At 50.5% G+C, this 23,822-nt stretch overlaps 1 protein-coding gene across 1 annotated transcript in view; it reads left to right on the forward strand.

Annotated features, from left to right (window-relative positions):
- thsd7ab (thrombospondin, type I, domain containing 7Ab) overlaps positions 1–20,900 on the forward strand; it is a 57,086-nt gene extending 36,186 nt beyond the window's left edge. The window contains exons 12-31 of the mRNA XM_068757336.1: positions 649–764; positions 950–1,085; positions 2,117–2,220; positions 4,824–5,018; positions 5,824–6,090; positions 8,440–8,618; positions 8,990–8,995; positions 9,137–9,270; positions 9,717–9,870; positions 10,864–11,005; positions 12,338–12,453; positions 12,623–12,740; positions 13,944–14,089; positions 15,763–15,937; positions 19,439–19,630; positions 19,876–19,968; positions 20,057–20,139; positions 20,220–20,433; positions 20,532–20,619; positions 20,771–20,900. Coding sequence (XP_068613437.1) covers positions 649–764; positions 950–1,085; positions 2,117–2,220; positions 4,824–5,018; positions 5,824–6,090; positions 8,440–8,618; positions 8,990–8,995; positions 9,137–9,270; positions 9,717–9,870; positions 10,864–11,005; positions 12,338–12,453; positions 12,623–12,740; positions 13,944–14,089; positions 15,763–15,937; positions 19,439–19,630; positions 19,876–19,968; positions 20,057–20,139; positions 20,220–20,433; positions 20,532–20,619; positions 20,771–20,900 — 2,788 coding nt within the window. The remainder of the gene's footprint in view (positions 1–648; positions 765–949; positions 1,086–2,116; positions 2,221–4,823; positions 5,019–5,823; positions 6,091–8,439; positions 8,619–8,989; positions 8,996–9,136; positions 9,271–9,716; positions 9,871–10,863; positions 11,006–12,337; positions 12,454–12,622; positions 12,741–13,943; positions 14,090–15,762; positions 15,938–19,438; positions 19,631–19,875; positions 19,969–20,056; positions 20,140–20,219; positions 20,434–20,531; positions 20,620–20,770) is intronic.
- Positions 20,901–23,822: the final 2,922 nt, after the last annotated feature.

A 23,822-nucleotide genomic window follows, 5' to 3' on the forward strand; every position in this document is an offset into this window, starting at 1 on the left:
TGTCTTCCATCTGGAAAGCTCCGGTGCTTAAATGGCCGGTGATTAACCGGAAGACGTCAGCTTGACCCTGAGTTCTGTGCCGTGAAGCGGATTCTCGCTTGCCGATAGCAGAATCCGGTTCAAACAAGGGAGTTTCTGCCCCCGACGCCTTGAGCTCCGTGTTACAATTTCCTCAGCAGGGAGAAGTCCATGTAAAACATCCCGAAGCGGTGCCTGCTGGGGGGGGTCGACCATCTCCTCTGTCTTCCCCCGGCAGCCAGATGGCATGCATTAATCATAAACCGGATGTCACTGTGAAGGTTTTCATCAGCTTTTATTGCTGTAGATTCTTCCTGGAATAATTACATTCCGCATTCAAGGGAAAATCCAGATGTTTGGGGAGCCTAAAGTCTACAGTTGTGTTTGTATTAAAGCTTTCAATCAAGGTTTATATTTCTAACAGGCCGTAGTTTAAACATCGGATTGATCCCATTCTTTTATTTGCAGAGGAAACACCCGATCCTTGATGGAATCCATTTAACCCTCCGTAGGATGCAGGTTTCCATACCTGGATTCGGTTTTTCGAGTTGTTTGAGGATCCCTCCCAGCGACCCGGGGGCCACCAGTCCACGTTTTTCAGGTTTCTTGTGTGTGGTTTTTTTCCCCCAGGTGTCCAGACGGACCTCGTCCCAACACGGTGCGATCGTGTCAGCTGCCCTGCAAGAAGGACTGCATCGTGACTCCGTTCAGCGACTGGACGGCGTGTCCCGTTACCTGTGATGCAGGTACATCAAAGCGAATATCGTTACAACAGTAGGAATCATCAATTCACCCTCATCTCCCATGACCCTGCGCAGACCCCGACGATAGCGATAGCGTTCAACAGAGCGGCCGAGCGTTCCGCTCTGTTCCTCGCCACTTTCCCGTGCAGGCGTTTCCTTCTTTAACTCGGTGATCGTCTCCGTCTCAGCCGGCAACATCGTGAAGAGAAGGCAAGCGAGGAAACGTCTCATCATCCAGCTGCCGTCCAACGGAGGACTGGAGTGTCCAGAGGTGCTGGAGGAGGAGCGGGACTGCGAGGTGTCCCAGATCTGTCCAGGGTTCAGGTAAGACATCGAATTCAGAATTACAGTAGTCCCTCGATATAATGCGGTTCATTTTCTACGACTTCGCTGCTTCGCGGAGTTTTTTAGTGCAATTTCAGATTTTTTTTTTTGCACTTGAACGCGCCTTGAAACTGCGCAAGACGAAGGGGCGCGGTTGGAGGAATACGCACGAGTTGCTATTAATAACTTCTTATGTGTTCAACCTCGTAGGTTGATCATTTAAATTAAATTCGTTATTTCTAAAAGCTATCATGTTTATTTGTTAAGCGTTTGTTTAATAGCGCTCTTATTCTCTGTGTAAAAAGAGGCTTTTATTTTGTAGGAGCATAAACGTCACGTCCCTTTTGGGCTTCGCTACTTCCTGTTTATACATGTAGCCGGCTAGCCGCGCTGCCGTTCCGCTGTGCTAAGCTATAAGCTATCCAATAAAGCAGCGTGAGAGGCTAAAGACAGCACGAGTAGAATATTTGTTCTTCTGCACTCCAAGCGGCTCTTTCCTCGACCTGCACGCCTTAACATTATTAACAGGAAAACGTTTACTGTACGTACTATATATTTATATTTCTCAAGCAAATGTTTAGTTCTGAAAAGGTTTTGATCTTTGGTTTCATTCTATAATACTGAAACAATCTATTTAGATTAATGCCTGCCTGTTAAACGTGTGTAAAGTGTGTGGTGAGGGGTTTTACAGCCTTAAAACATTTATGTACATGTATAATAATTGTAAAAAAAATAAAAATTACTACATCGCGGATTTCACTTATTGCGGGTTGTTTTTGGAACGTAACCCCCGCGGAAAATGAGGGACTACCGTATATTCAATCCTCCTGCATGAGATTACTGCTGCACGTTCGTTGTGGACAGCTGAGATTAATCTCCACCAATCTTCATCCTCATTGCACAGAACCAGATTTATCTGACTTGATGCCGCCTCGACTGCAGTTTGGAGTTTGTTTCTTTAGAATGGTCTGAGAGAAAGCCTTTTTCAAAGGCTGCTATATTAAAGTCCGCACTCTCACGGTTTATTCCAGGTGGAAGAGTCACAAGTGGAGGAAGTGTCAGCTGGTCCCGTGGTTCCTCAGACAGAGAAGCGCCGGCGCTCAGGAGAGCTGCGGACCCGGACTTCAAACCAGAGGTACAAGAACTCATCGCTGCATCCTGGCCGGACCGATCCGAATCACTGCTAATTAGATTGGCGCTCATCGCGGTGCGTTTACAAGCGACGGCGACGAAGCGGACGGACGTGACGAGGTTTAGAGAAAAGGGCGGTTTACCCAAGGAGCGCATTAAATCACCGAGACGCCACGCTCCTTAAAAACATCACAGAGACTTCATTTCCTGCTCGTCTTGTTATTGTTTTTATTTTCCTCTGTTTTTTTTGGGGGGGGGGGGGGGGGTTCACGTCTCCCCAAGCCTCTGGAGACTACTGAGGCTTCGACAGTTTGTTTCCCTGCAGTGCGTCTTCGCCTGAAGCTCTTGTCATGCAAATGTAATCGCACGCTTCTTGTTGAAATTTAGGATGAATGTCGCTGCTTGCATAAAGAACGGCCCGACCCGGCGTCCCGTTCACGCGGCCCCCACCCATTAGTGACGAGTCTCTCTGTAAAAGCACGCTCCCTCCCACCTTTTAGCGAGGATGGATACACCATGTCGTCCAGCGAGGCTTTCATAAAAATCCAATTTCAGGGGGTCACGCAGAATGATCAATTTCATGATGTCCCAGCTCCTATAGAAGGCCGTCATCAGTGCTTATATTTCTGTTTCTTCTTCACTCGTTTACAATAATGGATGGAAGAATCCATTTATTCATGAAAATGCTTTGTGCTGCACTTTAGCCTCGCTTCCCGATCCACTCCGGATTCAGTGCTTCGCTGTTTTGATGCCTTTTGACACCTGATGTCCAGAACCGGCTGCACTTTATTTCACACCGCTGACACCGCCGCGTAGATCTCGTTTATTCTCCCTTGAGCTAAACCGAATGGGACTCGCTGTCTTTTCTCGTTGCTCACAGTGTTGTCTTTTCGTTTGCAGAAGATTTTGATGTAAAAAACAAACCGAGGAAAAAGAAGACGTTGTTTTACATAAAAAAAATAATGTAACTTTTTGAATCGCTGGGGTCTGGGTCGGCTTTTGGTTTCACTTGTCTGAATTTAAACCAGTTTGATTTCATGCTAATTGTCTGTTTGGCAGGTGCTAGCATGGGGCTAGTTAGCAGCAGTCCCAGGATAGCATATTAGCTCTGTGCTGCAGGGCGCTGCCTCCTTAGAGTTAGTACTTAGTGCAAACAATTGTTCCTGTCATTCCTAACAAGGCTTTTATTTAGAAAAAATAAACTTCCTATCTGACCTGGAAGCTCCTGCAATTCTCTCTCAGTTCCAAAAATCTAATTGATTGTTTTGATGGGAAACTTTAGAAGCAGAAAAGTTCAATTAAACTGGAGTCGGGAGAAGAGCACACGTGGATTGTGTTCCGGGATCATTCCCACTCCCTGGCCTTTCATCAAAGCCCTTTTGAAAATGTTTACACCGGCCTGATCTATTACTATTAGTATTAGCAGGGTAAAGGTTTCAGCGCCGGAGCAGATAATAAACAACAACCTAAAAGCTGAATGATAGAACGTACTCCAGGAGCCCACTGGGGGGGGCGGGGGGCTTACTGCAACCATTAGATCTGGGGGAAACCCAGTTAGTTTTGATGCTCTCCGCATTGATTTTCTAATAATTCGGCTTTGGTGTTGCCTGGAAGGCTTTCGGTGAGGGAAAGGGTGGCGTTGTTTACCTGGATGGAGGTTCACCTCTGAGGGGAAAGCAGTGCAGGGTGACGGTTAAACTCACAGAACACACACACACACACACACACACACACAGGTAAGACCTGACCCAGCAGTGCCCCCAGGGGTCTACACAATGTGCTTAGAGATTGATTTCTCTGTGAAGGTACAAGCCCTGCAGAACGCCGGCATCACAACAAAATGAAATATTGCGGCAACACAAGTAATATCCTTTTATTGAAAGAGCAAAGAACGGGGATGATGCAACGCAACATAATCGAGGGCTTCAAACCATTAAGGTGGAGACGCGTCTGTCTGCTCCGCTTGTAATTGTCATCCGGTCTCCGCTGGGAGCTGATGGGAACGGCACACTTCAAATCGCTTCAAAGTCACTCTTCGCTTCGCTTCTTTAATTCGACATTTTGCTCAGTGAGAGTTATTTTCTGGCATTTCTGTTCTGATGTGGACCAGAGTGAGTAGAAACTATTCACCTTGTTAAAAGAGCCGAAAAATGACCCCAAATGGATTCAGTCACATTTCTGGAAGAGCGATAATCAATTATTAAAGCCTTAATATCACAATGAAAAATAACTAAAAGAAATAGTATAGAAATATTAACTGTCTTAAGCTTAGCTTAGCGTAGCGTATAGCCTGGATCGGGGTGAAACTCAGCTTCTTGCAAAGATGAGCAAATGACCTTTTGTCTCTTCTAAACCTAATTACAACCCCTTGTAAAATCAAAGCTTGGTTTCATGTTGGATTGCGTGTGTGTGTGTGTGGGGGGGGGCAGTGTTGGACTTGCAATTTAGAACTCATCTGACCTTCTGTCTCCTCGTGAACTTCATCACTTCCTCTTTTATAATCATTATCTTTCTTTATTTGCAGAAACAATAAAAACGGATCCGTTTTACGGCCCTCTGTGCGTTCTAACGGAGCCTTTTTGTCCCGCCTTCCTCTGCTTCCTCCAGCTGTGTCCTGTCGCCAGATGGACGGGACGCAGGCCGACATCGGCGAGTGCCTGAAATTCGCCAAGGCCATGCCTTCCATCACTCAGCCGTGTCAGCTCCCCTGCCAGGACGACTGCCAGCTGACCAACTGGTCCAAGTTCTCGTCCTGCACAGCTGACTGCGTGGGGGTCCGGACCAGAAAGAGGGCATTGATAGGTGGGAACAGAGCGTCTCAGTGCAGACAATGGACCGTTGTGACATCGCAGTTTAAGTGCCGCTGAGGTAATGTTGGCGGGCGATGCTCCCAGAGACGCAGAGCAAAGTCAACCAGAGGGTCGTAAATCCGGTTCTCGTCCGCTAAATGCTCCTCTGGGAAGAAAGCAGCTCAGCCGAAGAACCTTCTCAGCGTTTGTTATCCTCGGAGAGTCTCCGGGGAACGTCGCAGTCATAAAACCACGAGAGCGCTGCAACGCGTTCGGAGGTTACCGGTGGAAAAGGGCAGCTTTAAAGCGTCCCGCAGTGGAGGTGACTCCATTTCATTTCTCACTGAAAGGGTCGTGTGACTCTCTTTGAGGAAGCATTTAATTGTGGCTTTTATACTGAATTCATCCGGAATGTTATCGCCGATGTAAAATGGTGGACGATACCGAACAGCTGCAACAATTAGATGAAAGAATATCTTTAGGTTTTCCACATTCAGGTCATTATGAAGAACAGAAAAACGTGTCTGCTGATCCAACGAGGCTATTTAAAAGCAAGAACGCCTCCGGTAAAGCTCGCCAGAACGTCGGCGTCTCTCACCTGCGACCGAGGAAAGCGTTTCTGCACCGTCATCTGTGATTAACGATGCTTGGCGTATCCGAGGGTGAAAAGAAACGACTTCCGCTCACCTCCGCTTGAAACGACCTCGCTGGCATCATCTATCATCAAGATTTGTTGCCCCCCCCCAAATAAGACCTCGGAAGAAGACTCGCTTCTCCCAGGACCGTCCTAGTCATCCGTGTCCCTCTGCTTCCTGTAGGACGGAGCAAGAAGAAGGACAAGTGCAAGAACACGCAGATGTACCCTCTGAGCGAGACCCAGTACTGCCCGTGTGACAAGTACAACGCCCAGCCGGTGGGGAACTGGTCGGACTGCATCCTGCCGGAGGGGGACAGAGCGGAGAGCGTCCTGGGGACGAAGGTCCAGGGGGACATCAAGGAATGTGGACAGGGCTACCGCTACCAGGCCATGGTGTGCTACGACCAGGACAACAGGCTGGTGGAGACGTCTCGCTGCAACAGTCACGGTGAGTTGGATGGCCGGCGACGCCCCATCGGCAGGGTGAGGTCACCGGGGGGGGGGGGGGGGGTTGGACTCTGATACCGGGGTCACTGCAGGTGGTCTCACAGGACCTGTTCGCTGGGCGGTACCCAGGGTGCCATTTCTTTAGGGTGTGGTCCCTGGTGGGAGGGGTGTCTGTTTTGACCGTGTTTAGCCACTCCCTCTGACACGCCCCCACAGAGGCAACCTGCTTCTGAACTAATAGTCCCAGGGAAACCTTTGACAGCGCGTTCAGGCGGATGCTTCAGCTCGCTGCAGATGACAGAAGCACTTTGTGCTCCTTTTAAATATTCATCTGAAACAAATGTTTCCGCGCTCATTTTGAAGACTGACTTTTCCCGGGAACGCTCCTCCTGCCAGATCCATTTGTCTCCTCGTTCTTATCCCGGATCCAAAATACTTCAAGCGGAGAAATCTGGGCTCATGAACTCGTTGTGAAATTGCTGTGAAATGGATGCGGGAGACGCTCAAATGGATGCATCCGAGTTATAAACACGGCTTTAGCCTCCCTCTGTGAGTCACTCAGATAATCTGGGTGTGGGCGTGGCAAGAGCACGGCGTCAGGACGCGCTTGTGTGTTTTTGTTCAATGTGTTTTTTTGTATTTGTGCGAGTGTGTGTTCAGACGTGCATCTTCCAGCGTAAAATAAAGAAGCTTAAGGAGGAAAGGAGGGGCTCGGTGTCGGTGCGAGTGAATCCCAGAGATATCATTAAATGTCTCCCCCTGTCGCTCCCTTCATCTTTTTCTTCTCCGCTGCTTTCTCCATCTCACCGTCATCGAGGAGGAAGGAGGCGGCCCGATCCTTCCGGCTGACGGGACGCCCTCGGCTTAAATGGCCATCGGGCAAAGTTTGCCGCCCCGCAGAGATCAACAAAAACGAAGGGATTGTCTTCAGGGATCCGCGGCGGGCCAGGATTTGTGGAGGTTCTCATTCTTCCATGAGAGGGAATATTACAAAGGAAGCGATCAGAACGGAACAGGGTGCGGGTTGGGGTTGGGCTCTGCTTCTGTGGCTAAACTGGACATAGTTGCATTCATGGCTAGAAGAAGATGCGTTGACCTTTGCCGTGACTCGATGCTGCGGGATGGCGGGGCGGGGCGAGGTACGGGAGGAGCGGATTCATTCCCTCCAGGACGCCGTGGAGGGCGGCGCTTCAGGGCGGGTCTCCTGCCCAGAACCGGAGCGATGAACCGCTTTATTGGTGCGTGACGAGCCGTGTTTGTGGGTGTGGCTTCTCGTCTGGGGTGTGACGGGTCAGAACGACTGCGGAGGAAGGTCAGAGGTCATTGCAGCTCGTCTTCGTGAGCCTCAGAGGCCATGCTGGAGTCAAGATGCTGATCTGGAGCCGGAGGTCAGAAGAGTGCGTTTAATCGATGCCAAACAACTCTAAAAATGCACATTTTACTTTTTATTATTTATTTGATTTAAGATTTTCTAATGAAATCGGTTAGCAGGAATCTCACTGCTCATTTTTGGGGGGGCTGCGGTGAGAGATCATACCCGGCTGAGCCCAGACGAACGTCAAGCTATAATCACCCACCTATTAATATCATCATCCAGTCTCTAGCAGCGCTTGGGGGGGGGGGGGGGGGACGGGGACCAAATTACAGTCAAGAGTGTGAGATTTATTTATTATCATTTCCATTTGACCACCGCATGAAGCTCTGACAGAAAACGCGAAGACAGAGAGAGAAGCGTGAAGCGATGGCCGATGCGAAGCTGAAACATTTAACTGAGGAGTGTGTGTGTGTGTAGGTGTGTGTGCGTGTGCGTGTGCGTGTGTGTGTGTGTGCGCGCCACACTTCAAACCGAGCAAGTTTTCTCAAATTCCGTTAAAAATAGGCCAATTAAATTCTGCAGAGAGCTTTATTATGTGCTGCAGGAGAGTTGGAAAAAGGTCCGGCAGGGGGGGGGGGGATTTGTCATGGAGATGGTACGGATCCGGGATTGACGTCTACGGCCTGTGATTGGCTCGGCTCGCCCAATCAGAGGCGGAGTAGGCCTCGCCGAGTTTTCTTTCATATTTATTATCTTAAATACGACTCTCTGCTCTCTCAAGTCTCTGAATGGAAGGCTGAACTGATTGACAGGACGGCGACGCTCCGTAAAGCTGAAGCATGTCGTCGGTTCTGTTGGTTCTGTTCAGAGGAAGAATCTGCTTCTGAGCCTCTGATCTGAGGAGAGATGTTTCTCAAATCCTGAAAACGCCGAAACGCAGCAAAGTCCTGATGTTCCGTTTCCGTTTTCCTCCTGCTCCTCTTTATTGAACGCTCCCCTTCTCCTCCTGCCCGCCCCCCCCCCCCCCCCCCCCAGGCTACATCGAGGAGGCCTGCATCATCCCCTGCCCCTCGGACTGCAAACTCAGCGAATGGTCCAACTGGTCGCGCTGCAGCAAGTCCTGCGGCAGCGGGGTCAAAGTTCGCTCCAAGTGGCTGCGAGAGAAGCCTTACAACGGGGGACGGCCGTGTCCCAAACTGGACCACATCAACCAGGTACCGACCCGGAGAACCGCTCGTGCGGAGCGTGTGCTACGAGTTACACTCGTCCAGAACCGGAGAGAGGAAGGCACGAGTTAATCATGAATAACCATTTTAAGTCGTCCCCTCATTATTGCGGCACAACTTTCTGCCAATCTGCGGCAGCACAAAAAGCAAAGCGTGCTAAAAATGGCCGCTGTGCTCCCCGAGCAGGTTCTGCGTATGGTTGTGTGTTTGCCGGGTTCAAACAGCTACTGACGCCGGAGGCGTTTCTGAAGATCCCCTCTGACGCTGCGTTAATCACATATTCTGCATGAACCATTAATCCTTGTGTCTTCTTTCGATCCGCCCCCCCGACGCCGGCTGGAATCGGCTCCCCGCTACAGGCTCAGGTAAGAGACGCTTCCAGGTTGGATGAGTTAAACCTCACAAGCTGAGATGAGCGGTTTCAGAGGCTTTACTGTTCGTCGTCCCAAGTTGGTCGAGGATAATCGCTTTGCTGAGAGTCGTGCATTACGCTGTCGCGCCACCAGGTGTACGAGGTGGTGCCGTGTCAGAGCGACTGTAATCAGTACGTGTGGGTGGCCGAGCCCTGGAGCGTGTGGAAGGTCAGCAACGTGGACTTAAAGGAGAACTGTGGCGAAGGCGTCCAGACCAGGAAAGTCAGGTGAGAGTCTTTATGAAAATGGAAATAAAAATCATGATACATAATCACTATTAGCAATTAGCTAATCAGCACAAAGCATTTTGTAGATCGGCAGCAGCCTGTCAGGCTTCAGGTAAGGCTAACATGCTAATTTGTATTCACTAGCGTGTTAACGCGACTCCCTAGCCATGAGCCCGATGGGCTCCGAAACAGATCCAGGTGGAACGCCGTTATTTACTTCTTGTAATTAGACCATGTGAGGCTTGAGGGACGTCTTTAGAGGCAGAAAAACACGAGAACAACAAACAGTATAATAATACTATCATTATGAAATACTACAGGAACACACAGATAATAAGACACGGGGGGGTCGTTGGTGGAGCAAATATCTACATCCGTGACCCTCGTGTTGATGAAGTCTGATCCAAACCAAGGTGGAATCCGGCGTCTCTCTACCAATCCCACAGGTGCATGCTCAACACCATCGACGGCCCGTCCGACGCCGTGGAGGACTACCTGTGCGACCCGGAGGAGATGCCCCTGGGGGCCAGGGAGAGCCGGCTGCCCTGCCCCGAGGCCTGCGTTCTCAACGACTGGGGCCCCTGGAGCCGCTGCAGCCTGGTGAGATCTGAACCCGGCTCGACATCCGAGTTCTGCAAAGCCCGCGGAGATTTATCGTAATGGATCTCCCTCTTCCCTGAGGCTCAAAGCGTGGCTGCGCGGCGGTGCGGCGTTACGGCGCGCGGCGTGTGAATCTTTGTCGGAGGTTTAATTTTTCGACACCGAGGAGTAATAAAAGAGGCAGCTAGGGGGAGGAAGAAAGATAGCGTCTGCATCGTCTGTGCTCGCTGTGGATTCAGCACGCGAGGACGGTGATTTATGATCAGGAGCAGGTTTCCAAATGTACATTATCTGACGCTCACTCAGGCCCGTCCCCCGCCAGCCGGGAAGTATCTGCAGAAACTGGCGAAACATTTTATTCTACGGCAGGAAGCGCAAATATAGACGGATATCAAATCATGTACGAGACGAACATGAGAATGAATCCCTTAATGTAGAATAATCCCATCGAGAAGCAACAAACCGTCTTCGTCCTTTTTAGCTCCTCTAGGAGAGAGCGTCCCGTTGGCGCCCGGCGCCTCCGGGTGAATAAAATGCACCCGTTTAAAGTGGTCTGGTTGCTTCTGCTGCTCGTCCCGCTACTCCCCAGCCACGGTTCATTCGCCGCCAAAGTGCAGGATGCACTGAGCCGCCACAGTCTCAGTCTGGCACTGAAGCCGGCAGCGGGCGCCGTCGCCATGTTTAATTCATGGCGCCGGTGATGGAGTTATTCAAAAGGCTGTCGATTTCTCAGCCGTCTCTTTTTTACACAAGCAGAGCGACTGTAGAACCTGAAAGCCCCGCTCCACCAGCCTGCCAATTCCTGATGGGGGGGGGGGTCTATATTCTGGGAATGTCAGAGGCGAGGAAGAAAGGATGTCTTTATTGGAATTCCGAGGCAGAAACATCCCTCTGGGGACGCGGCATTTCCAGACGGGAATGGGTCGACAATAATCCGACCTCTCCTGGAATGTTTTTCTCCGTTCCAGTTTTAATAGAAAGTCTCTTTTCCAGCCGTGCACCACGACCACGAGTCGGGCTCGGACGGCGTACGCGCTCCGGGCGCCCAGCGCGGGGAGGGAGTGCCCGGACACGACGGACAACGAGCCCTGCAGCCTGAACCGCAACTGCTTCGACTACTTCTACAACATCACAGGTAAAGGCCGGTCCGGAGCCGAGCGGCCATCCCGGCAGCTTTTCACGTGGCGAGGAAATCCCGGATGTGGACCCGTCTGACGCTCCTCTTTTTAGCGGTTAGCATGAACGAGTCCTTACGTCTGCTGCTGGACGCGAGACGTTTACGTCACTAGTTTTCATTCGTTGTTGGGTTGCCTTTGTTCTCGATGCCCCGCATCCCGCCCTCCCCCTCCCCCTCCCCCGGCCTCCCTGTTGTTGCAGAACGTCTCTTAAAAGCAGCGTCGGGTTCAATGTTTCCTGTAGATTCCGGTTATTGAACTGGAATCTGACTCCAGTTCCGGGTCATCCCGGTGAGCCTTCATGAAACGCTCCACACGAACTGCTGTCGATAACACAACTTCAAAAATAACAGACCTTGACGACGTGCTTATCTCCTGATTGGACGCTCGGAGGCCGATGCCGAATTGATTGTTGATTGAGCGGACGGATAAGAGGCAGTATTTTCTGTCCGGCGCTGCGATGCCCCCATAAATGACTTTTTTTATTTCTCCTCTTCCTCCACCCATCTGTCTGGAAACATTTTCTTTGTCTGCGCCATATCTCTGAAATCCATCGACACAGCAGACATATGTTTGATGCGCTGCCTTGTGGGATTTTTATTTTATTGTACTTTTTATCATTTGCGGAGGGGGGGGGGGGGGTATGTTTGAGTGCGGAATGTTAGCCAGGAAATCACTGCAACGTGGCCTTCGCGCTATTTACGTTATTTTGCATCGCCCTGGTTGTTTCTCGCCATCTTGGATTTAATCCTTCCGGAGTGTCTGAACGCTTCCGCCTCCTTGTTTCCCACCGCATCCGAAACAGAACGATACAGCCGGAGTGAGATGGCGCTCGCCAACCTGTCCCCGCCCCCCTCGGGGCACCCAGGGTAGTAAAGTCGACAGCTGAACGTCAAGCAGTGTTTGCTGCGTGTGTTAAAGTGTGTGTGTGTGTGTTGCCCTCCAGGGAGGATCGTACGACGGGAACCCGACGTGGGTCACATGACCGATCAGCTGGGAGGAGGGCTTAAACTGGTTCAAAGCCTTAAACTGGTTCAAACAGGAGCAGTTCCGTTTGTTTACACACACCAGCTATTAGCGCTTCCGCTAGCAGGCGGCTAAAATCACAACAGCTCTAGCTGGCGATGCTATGCTACGATGCGCTTAGTGCTAACTGAGCGGCAGGAATGTCAGACTTTGACTCATGGGATCTGGAGTTTTTACTCACTTCCTGGACACGGTATTCCAGAGTGTCCTCTGTTTCTCCTCAGACTGGAGAACGGTATTCCAGAGTGTCCTCTGTTTCTCCTCAGACTGGAGCACGTGTCAGCTGAGTCCTAACGCCGTGTGCGGGAGCGGCATCAAGACCCGGATGCTCGACTGCGTTCGCAGCGACGGCAAATCGGTGGATCTGAAATTCTGCAAGGAGGTGAGACGCGGAGTTTCTCCTTCGCTGCTTCCTGTTGAGATTTACACGACTCAATCACGTCACATGTTGCGATCAATTATCCGTGACCTTCCGGAACATATTAATCCCACGGCGGTGAAGCCGCAGCCCCGGGAATGACCGCGCTTTTCACCCCCTCCGTGTGTTGCAGCTGAATTTGGAGAAGAAGTGGCAGATGATCGTCTCCTGCGTGGTCGAGTGTCCCGTCAACTGTCGGCTGTCGGATTGGTCGTCCTGGTCGGAATGTTCGCAGACGTGCGGACTGGAGGGTAAGACGCGGCGAACCGGCGCCGGAGCTCATCGCCGCTGCTGATTAAAGCGTTTATTATCTAGAACGGACGGGACAGAAATACGTGTGACCTTTACTACAAAGGCACCTTCGCCTCGCTCCTCATCGTCAGTGAAGCCCGGCCTTGCGCTGATGCGAGCTGATGATGGAGCTTTAAGCGCCGGCAAAAGGGAGCTCATGATGCCCAGAGACGAATAATCAAACACACCTTCATCAAAGACCTGCTTCACGGGCGTGTGAGTGACGCTGGGTGATTGTAGGCGGAGCTTCGGCGGTCTCTATGGCGAACACCTCCGGCTCGGTTCAGCCTCTTAAACGCGTAACGGCGCGGCAGCTGCTCCGGTCGTTACGCGTTCACGCCGTGCAGCACGGCTTGACTCGTAACGCTCAAAAGCAGCGACGCACACTTTGCATGCTGGAGACAACGACAGGATGTTGTCGGCGTCGGCGCCAACGTCTCGCCCGAGGTGACGCGGCACCAAGTGATGCTAATGCTAATTCATCTTTACGCTGATTTCATGTTGACGCTTCTTCTCTGAGGTTGTGTACAGCCGTTTGTTGTTGTTGTTGTCGTCGTTGTGAGGTTGTAAATGCATGTATGAATGTAAAGAAGCGACGTAAAGCGCAAGTCTGGAGGCGTTTACACACAGAACCTCGCATCGGTCAGCAAAGCTTAATTAGAGAATAAATTTCCTCCACGAGGCGTTTAGCCGAGGAAAACTCGCCAAACGGACGCAGGCGTTCTCGCTGAAGAGGCGCCGCAGACTTCCCAAACAGCCGGCGAGCATTCGTCCCCCCGTTGTGCCGGCTCGCTTCTCCGGTAGTTCACACAATCGATTCTGCACCGTTGCATCCAGCCGCTCCTCGGGGGGGGGGGGGGGGGGGGCGGGGAACGCTTTGAAGAAGATGGTGGACGCGGTTAGTTTCTAAATCGCAAGGAACGAGATAAAAGTTTAAGAAAGGCTGAAACGGCGAGCGTTCGGCGCCCGTTTGGGGGTCGCGCTCGTTTTTTAGTGTTGTATCTGGTGAAAGGGCAGAGAAGCGGCGCGGCGTTCCGTTCGCCGCTCTGACGGAGACCACGGGCAGCAATAACGGCGAGGACTCAAAACATTTACCGGTAGATCCGGAAGACGGGGCCGATTCAGGTGTTTCGCGTTTGCATTGATGCTTTTTCTGTCTCCAGGTAAGATGCGGCGGCGCCGGTCGGTGGTTCAGGCGTCGCAGGGCGACGGCCGGCCCTGCCCCGCCCAGAGGGAGCAGTGGAAGCCCTGCCCCGTGCGGCCCTGCTACCGCTGGCAGTACAGCCCCTGGTCGGAGTGTCGGGTGGAGGTACGTCAGGGGGTCGTTAACGATTGCGTCGACGGGCGTCGGCTCCCAGCCCGCCGTCGGGGCCGTATTGATGAACAACCTCATCAAAGCTCAGCTCAGACGGACGGCAGAAATCAGTCGGATGAGCTTCTAATGCCGACGCGTCGCGTAAACTGGCTCGGCGGCAGCTTCACACTTCGTCTTGATGCCGCCGGGTCCGATTAGATCAGGGTGGGCGGAGTTTAATGGGAGGACGGGGAGTCGTGTCGCCGCTTAGCGTTCATTTAGATAGTTTATGCTACTCATTTAGCGCTATCACGCTATCTGTCAGAGGGGAGCAGACGGAGGAGAAGTTGTAACCGCGTTTACTCCCATCCGAGGTTAACCATTACCCAGAATGCACCGCTACCCACGGACGTGACTCATTCCCTCACCGCTCCTCGTGTCATTCAGGCGATGGGGGCACGCGGCGTCGGCGCGAAGGAAGGGCTTTACTTCATGAATATTTTAGGGCGCATCATTTTTAATCAGAAGTACTGAAAGTAAACAAAACTATCAAGGTTCAAACCATTAATTTGTCAACAACGTGTTTCCATAGCAACCTAATTGCACTGTAGCATTTATCTGATTTGTGCTAAAGAGGATAAATAGTCCAAACACAAAGACAGGAAGTCGGTATGATGACAAAACGGCCTTTCGAGGCATTAGAACGCAACGAGGCGCTTCGTTGTCGTTGATTAACTGAATTAAACCGTCGCCGAGACGACGGGCTTCTTCGTGCGCACTTTAATTACATATTTGTTAAAAGTTGCAGCGCCGCCGTCTCCTCCGATCGCTTCCTCTCCGCCGGTTCACGAATTAAAAACGAGTTTTAAATCTCAGCGTCTCTGAGGAGCGTCGGCATCTCGTCCACGACGATGGTGATAAATACGGCGATGGCGTTCATCAGCGTTAGCGGTTAGAAATAGCACCGCGGTGCTAATATGACGGTTTATTCATGTCTTGATGCGTACGTGGCGCTTGGGGAAACAACGCTTCTGATACGTCCCCTAAAATGCTGACTTTACAAGTACTACAATTCCTGTTTCTTTCCTGTCATTTTATCCCGGGTTCGAGTCCCAACCAGGACACAATGAGTCTTTACGACGTTAGTATAAGGGAACCTAATTTAATTAGTTTGTGAATAAAAACCATGTTTGAAAAAACTAACAGAACCGGTTCATCTGCAGGCAGATCGTTATCTTCTGCAAAAACAAATTCAACTTTTGCTGATTTTCATCAAATTTCATGAAGTTTTTTGGAGGAAAGTCTCATGGCGTAAAACCTCTTGGTTTTCAGTGTCGCCAGTGCGAGATCATAACAATCCGCATTTCCGTATTTGAGGAAATACGAAAAATATATATGAATATATTTTTTAGATTAAATTCTGGTCATGATTGTTAGTTAGATACTAAATAAACACAATGTCTCCACAGGGACGCAGATTGATGAGCCGCTGTGTGTCTCTGTCTCGCACTAATACTGTCAAAACTTTGAGTTTCCTGTTTGCGTTCCACTTCCTGTTATCGTAGCAGGATGGCTTCGCTTTGGCCTCAGTCTGACTCGCTGAAGGACAAAACCTCCAGCCGTCGCTGTAAATGACTAAGCCCCCCCCCCCCCTTCTTCTTCTTCTGTGGTGTCCCTGTCCTGTCCAGAGTGTGGTGTGCGGACACGGGACGCGCTACCGGAACCTGTCCTGCTCCGTGTCGGACGGTTCCGCCGACGGCGAGGCCAGCCTGGTGGACGAGGAGCTGTGCAGCAGCCTGGAGGTGGCGATCGGCGGGGACAAGCGGATCAGGCTGAAGGAGGCGTGCACGCTACCCTGTCCAGGTAACAGGCGGGCGGGACGGATCGGCCGATCGGCCTAAGATACTTTAGTTGCAGGGAAGATGTTGTTACTTCTAACCGGTGGCTCCCTGCGTCTACCGTGACCTCTAAACGCAGAGGTCGCTGCTCGCCTGAAGGACTACATTATGGCACGGCAGATGCTTTGTATAACGGCGGCGTTTTATAGGAGCGTTAAATTTACGGCGAGGTTCTGTTTTAAGTGCCTGCAGCCACTCCGAGCCCTCGACTCTCCTCTGCCAAGGTCGTAAAGTCTCAACGAGAAAGTTTGAGTCTCATCGTTCGCTTCCAGTTCCCCCAGTTTACCTGAGGTCGATACCCAGTTCAGTCAGTTTGACCTCCCAAAAGGTGATCCCAGCTAGTCGTTTAGCCACGCCCACCGTCCACCGGGCTGTTTTTGTTTTAAGCTATTAAGACGTATCCGGGCGAATATAAACGACAGCTACTTCATTTAATTTAGATCCGATTGTACGGTGAAGAAACGTAGAAGTGATTAACACACACACACACACACACACACACACAAACACAAGAATCAATAATCTGTGTGGGCGAGATAACAGAAACCCCGAGGGCTAGCGTAGCATCGGAGATCTGATGCGTTTATTCACCTCGCGCTGAATGGAGACGGTCATTCAGAGGAGCGCAGATCGAAGAGGCGGAAGTCTACGGTCGCCGTGGGGCGATTTACACGTACAGGAGCCTCGGGCTGTTAAATGTAGCCGGGAGGTCAGAAACGGGAACAATAAACATGTATTTACAGAAACAGAAATAAACGGAAACGTTTGGCTCTCTGACTGAGAAACAAGCGCGGCTCGCTAACGGGCGGCGGCTAAACGGTCCCTCTGCAGCTGAATGGTGCAGACGGATGGGATGGGAAAGGGATCGCAGCGCCGAGCCGTTGATTGAACATCACACAGACGGCTGCTCTTTGATTGGTTAACAGCACATCTGGCGCGGTGAGCCCAGCGAACCTTCTACAAGCCGTATTAAACCGGACCGGGTCCGCTTCGTATTATTGGATCACAACACGGTCCCGTTCACAAACACGCGTAAAACTCTCATTATAGGAGCGAACGATAACGAGCTCCGAGTGTTTATTAGCGCATTATAAACTAGGATGTTATAATGCATTATGACACCCTATAATAACACCCCCCACAATCAGCTGGAGCCGCCTGTGCAGCATCATTAATCAGCTTCCACTGGACCTCCCAGGTCCGGATTATGATCCAGCTCAGCCTCACCTGGGACGTCTTTTAGTCCCCCCCCAATCACACACAGAAGCTAGCACGCTCGGTAAGGCGCTATCGGCTAATTAGGAGCGATAAGCAAAGATGGAAACGGCAGGAACCGGGTTCGATCGGGTTCGATCAGTGCTTTAAATGACGCAGCGATTACATGCAACCCGCGAATGAAAGGATGGAAACGTGATCAAAGATTCGACGAACCCTCCCGTCAAGCAGTTTCCGGTCCGGTTTTATATATATATACACAGCAACCATCGTGTTTATTTGTTTATTGTGTCATTTTACAGAAACGGTACACGACTATAAAAGCAATTACGCTCGAGTTAGCTTCCGGCTAATCTGTGGACCAAAACGACCTCGAAGCAGCAAAAAAAGCTCCATAAAACAGCAGGAAATGTAAAAGTCCACCGGCGAGTTCCTGAATAGAACCTCCAGCCTGCAGCGGCGGCGATCGGCACCGATCCGTCGCTGGCGGCGCCGCTTCATGCTAGGTTCAAACGCTGTGGAGCTTCTCTGATGTTTGTGGGAACGGCTTCCACTTCTGCACTTGGTTAGCCGTGACACGGAGCGTGTCCTTCTGAACCGCCGGGTTCTAAAGTCTCAATCCATCAAGAACTGGGATTAACTGGGAGTAGAACTGGGGTTAACTGGGATTGAGACGCTTTATTACCCTCTTACTCCCAATGTTATAAAATCCGTCTGCTCTTTTTAGTCGTCGTTTCTCAATAAATGTCCACGCCCCTTTTTGCCAATTATTTGCCCCTTATTCCCGGAGAAATGGAAATGTCAAAATCTGGCAAGTATTTATTAATATTATCGATCATAAATGGTTAAAACAATAACAAACAAACAAACAAATGGATTTGACTTTTCAACAGCTTTCTCTTTTTAAACAGTAAATGTACACGATCAATTATAAAATTGGAAAATTGGAATTCACACTATTTTACAAACCTATTTGTGTCCATCTTGGGGGGGGGGGGGGGGTGACGCATTTTTACCATCATGTTAAAGCATAGCTCGAATGTTAACGTCAGCATGAACGAACAGGAACATTTAAAGCATTTATTTCACTCACATTTTGCAACCTCGCTAAGAAAACGTATTTGTCGTAATAAAAAACTTCAATAACGATTTTAAACGGAGGAAAAAAAAGAGACTCGCAGGCAGAAACAACCATAAAATCTGAGTGTGTGTTTAAGAACGCGGACTTGCATCACGTTCAGCAACAGCTAACAGATGCTAAACATACATATCGGAAATATAAATATGAATAAAGAAACGCAGACGAGAAACAGCTCGAAGATAAATCGGTTATTCTCCTGAAGGCAGAAATTATTGCTGCTTGCTCCTGCCAGAAGACAAAATGAAAACGAGGAGTCCCCCCCCCCCCCCCCCCCCAAAAAAGAGCTCTGTTTCTATTTCAGCTCATAATTGATCGTTCATCATTCCATCTCAATCAAAACGGGAGCGATTGGAATGTTTAAAAGCGCTGCAGGTAGAAGTTCTGTTCTATTCCGAGCGCGAGGCGGTCCCTGAGATGGGAAACGCTGAGAAATGCTGACCTAGATCTTCAGAGATCATCCAGGGGGGGGGGGGACGAGGGGGGGGGGGGGCGATTTGCATCTGATTTCTGCAGAATGAATTCAGATGTGATGCAGTGAAGCCTCAGCTGAACATCTTAAACTCTGCAGGAAGCGAAATTAAACGATTTGCCATCAGGCTCGAGGCCACGGCGAGCGATTTCACACAGGTCAGCGGGCGGTTATCTTAGAAATCCCTCCTTGCACAGGTGAATGTGGGGCGACGCCGGGGGGGTCGAGTTACGCCTTTATGCCCGCCTGCTTTATTTAGATGAAACGTGTCGCCTGCATTGTGGCTGACTGGCGTGGAGCCAAAGATTAGAGACGTCTCCGGCTTTATGTTTACATTTTCCTTCATTTTAGAAACTTCAGTTTTGCGTTTTTGCCCAAATTATATTTATTAATTCCTCAACTTTTGCTCAAAATTAAATTTGATTGTTTGCGGAAATGCTGAAGTAGCTCAAATAAAATGTTAATGTTGTCGTAGGAGACGTTTCCTTCCTTCCGAATCAGATATTTCTGTCTAAACGAAGTGAAATTTAAGCTGCTATCAACCAAAAACATAATATATATTATTATTATCTATATTTTAATGCTTTCTTTTCATTGCTTTCGCCCCGCCCCCTGCTGTGCCCCGCCTCTTTGCCCTGCAGGTGAGTGCTACCTGATGGAGTGGTCCGACTGGAGCTCTTGCGTCAGCATCTGCGTCAAGCGGGCCGGCGTGGACTTCGGTTCCGTCCGGGTTCGCTCTCGTGCCGTGTTGGCCCAGGAGCCCGAGAACCTGCAGCTCTGTCCCGACCAGGCGTGGGAGTCCGAGCCCTGCACAGGTGAGCGGAACCGCCGGAGTCCACCTGAACGGACGCGAGTCCGAGCAAACCGGAGGCAGACTCGACTCACGCAGCGTCAGCGAGACGTTAGAGCATCAAAGGTATGCAGGGTCGCACCTGCAGGCGGTCCGTCTGACCTCAAAGGGAACCGGGTCGCCCAATCGGGTTTTCTAGAGCAGCCCCCCCCCCCTCAGCAGCTGCTTTATTAATCTCCGCTCGGTGACGTCTGTAGGTGTTGATTGTTGTTGTTGTTTACCTCTCAGGCGGAGGATGTTACGACTACAAGTGGTTCAGCGGGGGGAACTCGGCCCCCCCCTCAGTCTGGTGTCAGCGCTCCGACGGCCTCAACGTCACCGGTAAGCCCCCCCCCCCCCCCGAAGCTTCGGATCAACGCCGCAATGTAAGGATCTGCTAGATCTGCTAGTCGCCTGTCCCCCCCCACAGGAGGCTGTCCCGCTATGAACCCTCCGTTGGACAACAGCTCCTGCGACCCCCCGTGCCTCATGCCGAAGTCGTTCTGCAGTGAGGTGAGATGATCTCCCGTCCTCGTAAAAACAATTCCATCCGAGCCTGCAGTTTAAACGTGATTCTGCGCCGCCCCCTGCAGGCCGGCACCTGCATGTGCGAGGAGGGATTCACAGAGGCGCTGTCCCCCTCCGGGGGGCTGGATCTGTGCGCCCCCATCCCGGTCCTGGAGATCCCCACAGCAGGTGATAAGAAGGGGGACGTGAAGACCAGCCGTGCCGTTAACCCCACCCTCCCCGGCGCCAACATGCCGGGTCGCAGCGGGCGGACCTGGTACCTGCAGCCCTACGGCCCAGGTGAGCAGTCGTTTGTTTTTCATTCTCTCATCTTCGGCGTTCCGGTTTTCCCGCGTGCCGGAGTGGGAACGCACAAACTGATGCCTCCTCCCCCACAGATGGGAAGCTGAAGATGTGGGTGTACGGCGTCGCCGCCGGAGCGCTCGTGCTGCTCGTGTTTGTGGTGTCTATGATATACCTAGCTTGGTGAGTTGAACCGCTCATGGAATCAGACCCATCCTCACCCCCCCTCCCCCCTCCCATTTTCAGTCCAAGCTCCGCCCCATTCCTCACGTCTCAGATGTTTGTTTTTATTTCTGTTTTTTTTTGTCGCCATCCTGTCATCGTCTCGTTGGAGCAGTAGCTCCTGTGCCGAGGCCCGAGAATCCGGCGCCAACGGGACGGCGGTGTGGGCGGGCCAAAATGCACACGAGATGATTTACACCTGTCCCGACTGCCAACGGCTGGCTCAAGCCGATAGCGGCTAAACAGGTGTGGGTGGGGGGTGGGGGGGGGTCGTCCCTCAAACGCACCCTCCAGATTTTAAGTACCTCCATCTTGCAGCTGGTGACCTGCAGGTGAGGGCGAACCGTCCAGGTAGATCCTCGTAGGAGTGTGACGACACCCCCCCCCCCCCCCCCATCGGTGGTGGATTCCTGTCCGTAGTCTGTTTACACCTTCCTTTAAAGCAGTGCTTCTCAATTATTTTCTGTTACACCCCCCCCCAGGAAGAAAAAACATTTTGCGACCCCCCCCCCCCCCCCCCCTCTTGTATCCTTATTAACATAAAAAGAAATATGAAAAAGAAAGAGATATAGATCAACTTACAACAAAGAATAACTTTATTACCATTTTTTTTGTATGCAACAGAAAATATTTGAAGTGCATCAATTTGCCTGAATATTTTTTTTTTATTTCTTAATTACAATTAAATAAAAAATTAAATAACATCAATAAATAATAATAAATTTTAATTGATCAGCAACATTAACGAACACTTTAACCTACAAAACCAAAATGAAAAACCAATTGTGCCGATTTTCTTTTAGCAAAACGAGGAAGTGCGGTCTTCTTCTCGCACCGGAGTCGCGGTGAAGCCGAGCGCTACGTACGCTACGTCGTATTTCCTCGCCTTGGCTTTCGACTGACGACTGACCCTCCTTTGTTTTATCATCTCCGTCTCTCTGTTAAATATTTCTCCACGCTGTCTCTTGAGGGTTTGTTTACCAACCGCTCTTCATGCGGTAATACTCCCTGCGCTGACAATCAGGGCGCCGCTGCCAACTACTGGAGTGGAAAAAACGTCGCACGTTTTCCCGCCTCTCTTCTGATCCCGGTTTTTTTTTTTTTTATCTCTCCACGCAGCAAAAAGCCAAAGAGACCTCCGAGACAGAGGCAGCAGAACAACCGACTAAAACCTCTGACCCTGGCCTACGACGGGGACACGGACATGTAGTCCCCCGGGGGGGACCCCCCCCCCCCTTCATCACAGCCATACAGCCGGAGACGTGGGCGGGGCTTGAACGGACAGGGAAACGACAGTAGAAACCCTCTTGGCGGCGCCGCCGGTGGGTTGGAACCATTCCGAGTCGAGCGGCGGCCCCTTCTGGTTTCTTTGAGCATCATCTTCACGACGTCCCCCTGCCTCGCTGGTTCTGAGACGTCCCACCCTCTGTAAGACATCAGACACGGGGACACGGGGGACACGTGGACGCTCTTTTGCCGCCTCCAAACATGGCAGCGCAGCTCTCCCTCCACGCTTTTCTGCTTGTCCCTAAACATGCTGAGTCGCCGGAGGCCTAAGACGCTCCGACGATTCATACGTTGCCAAAAGTCACCGCGGGGAAGGGGGGTGGGGGGGGTGGGGAAGGGGGGGGGGGATGATCTCCATAACAAGGTTTGGACTCAAATCTCTTTCAGTCTTGAACAACAGGGAAGCGTTTCCTTCTCTTTCGGCCTGAGATGGTCGGATGAACCGACCTGCCGACGGAGGAATAGCCCCGACGCTACTGCCCCCCCCCCCCCCCCCTCTTTGTTTCAGGCTCTACATTGCACTATATTAGTGCAGCATGATATGCACACGTGACTTCTACCTTCTATTGCCATAAAGCGCTGCCTCGGAACCGTAGAGCGCAGGAAGACGAGACGTTTCGACGCGTTGCATCCGACGAAACGGATGTGAAGTAAATACGTGTATAGATTTTATTGCTCACGACGGACTCGTTTTTTCTTTTTTTTGGTTGTAGTAGAGTAACCTTTTGTGGTTTTGTAGTATTAGTCTGGTGTCATCACTTTATTTCTAACCTGCTTTGGAGTTTGTTTAACCGTAAGAAGTTTACAATCCGAACGTTTCCTTTCGTGCGGTCGTACGCTCGAGGGATTAAAAACAATAAAGCGCCGCTTATTCGAGGGAAACCTTTCTAGCTTTGAAATAGCTTACAGGCGACGCTCAAGATCGTCCCCTTTAAAATGGCGTGGGGTTGCAACAGTCCATGAGGAGGATGATTACTTACTTTTTCCCCACCTTTGTTCTTGTTCTGAGTTAAATTGAACTAACGATTAGAAGCTGAGGAGGAACGAAGGACCCGAGCCGTCGAGCGTTCGCCGTGGATAAAAAAACAAAAACGGATAAATTGTCATTTCTGCCTTCCTGACAGCGAATAAATACTAACAGTACTTTGTAATACTCGAATGGGACAAACAGAAAACGACATTCTTTTCAGCTCATTTAGAAACGATAGTTTTGAGATTAAAAAATACAGTCTGTACAAAAAAGAAATAATAATAGAAGCTTCTGGTGAGTTCAGCGTTAAATAAAAACCTGATGTGGAGAATGTTTGTTATTTTTTGTTGTTGGATTTGTAAATAACAGCAATTTTTTATTTTTTGAAAAAATAATAATACGGGAACTATGTGTACATTTATTTTGTATTGCACAGAAAATGTTTAGTTTGAATATTGCAAAGTGGATGTGTGATATTTGCTGATTGTTGTGTGTTGTTTTTGTACAGGTTGTTTTTATGTATGGAAATATTTCCTGAAAATAAACAAGGACGCGGTCGTAAACAAGAAAGCTTTTGTAGTTTTGTTCACGAGAACGAATAAAGTGAAAGCCGCTTTGAAGGATGAGACTGACGTTTCTCATTTGCTCATTTCAAAACACAATCTGACTGGGGGCGTGGCTTCACCCCGGTCATGTGACCTTCATAAGCATCCATAGGAGTACGCCTCTGAAAATGAAACCGAAACTAAATTCATAGCGGGCACGCGCAGCACGTTACCATGGTAACCGGTGAGGTTTACTTTTTTTTAGCACACAAAAACATGCTTCTTTTTCTTCGACTCATGCACTCATGCACCCCCCCCCCCCCCCGTTGTGACGTCAGACGACGAGTGATGCCAGAACCAGA

The sequence above is a fragment of the Brachionichthys hirsutus genome, chromosome 3 (assembly GCF_040956055.1).
Source record: "Brachionichthys hirsutus isolate HB-005 chromosome 3, CSIRO-AGI_Bhir_v1, whole genome shotgun sequence".
NCBI lineage: Eukaryota > Metazoa > Chordata > Actinopteri > Lophiiformes > Brachionichthyidae > Brachionichthys > Brachionichthys hirsutus.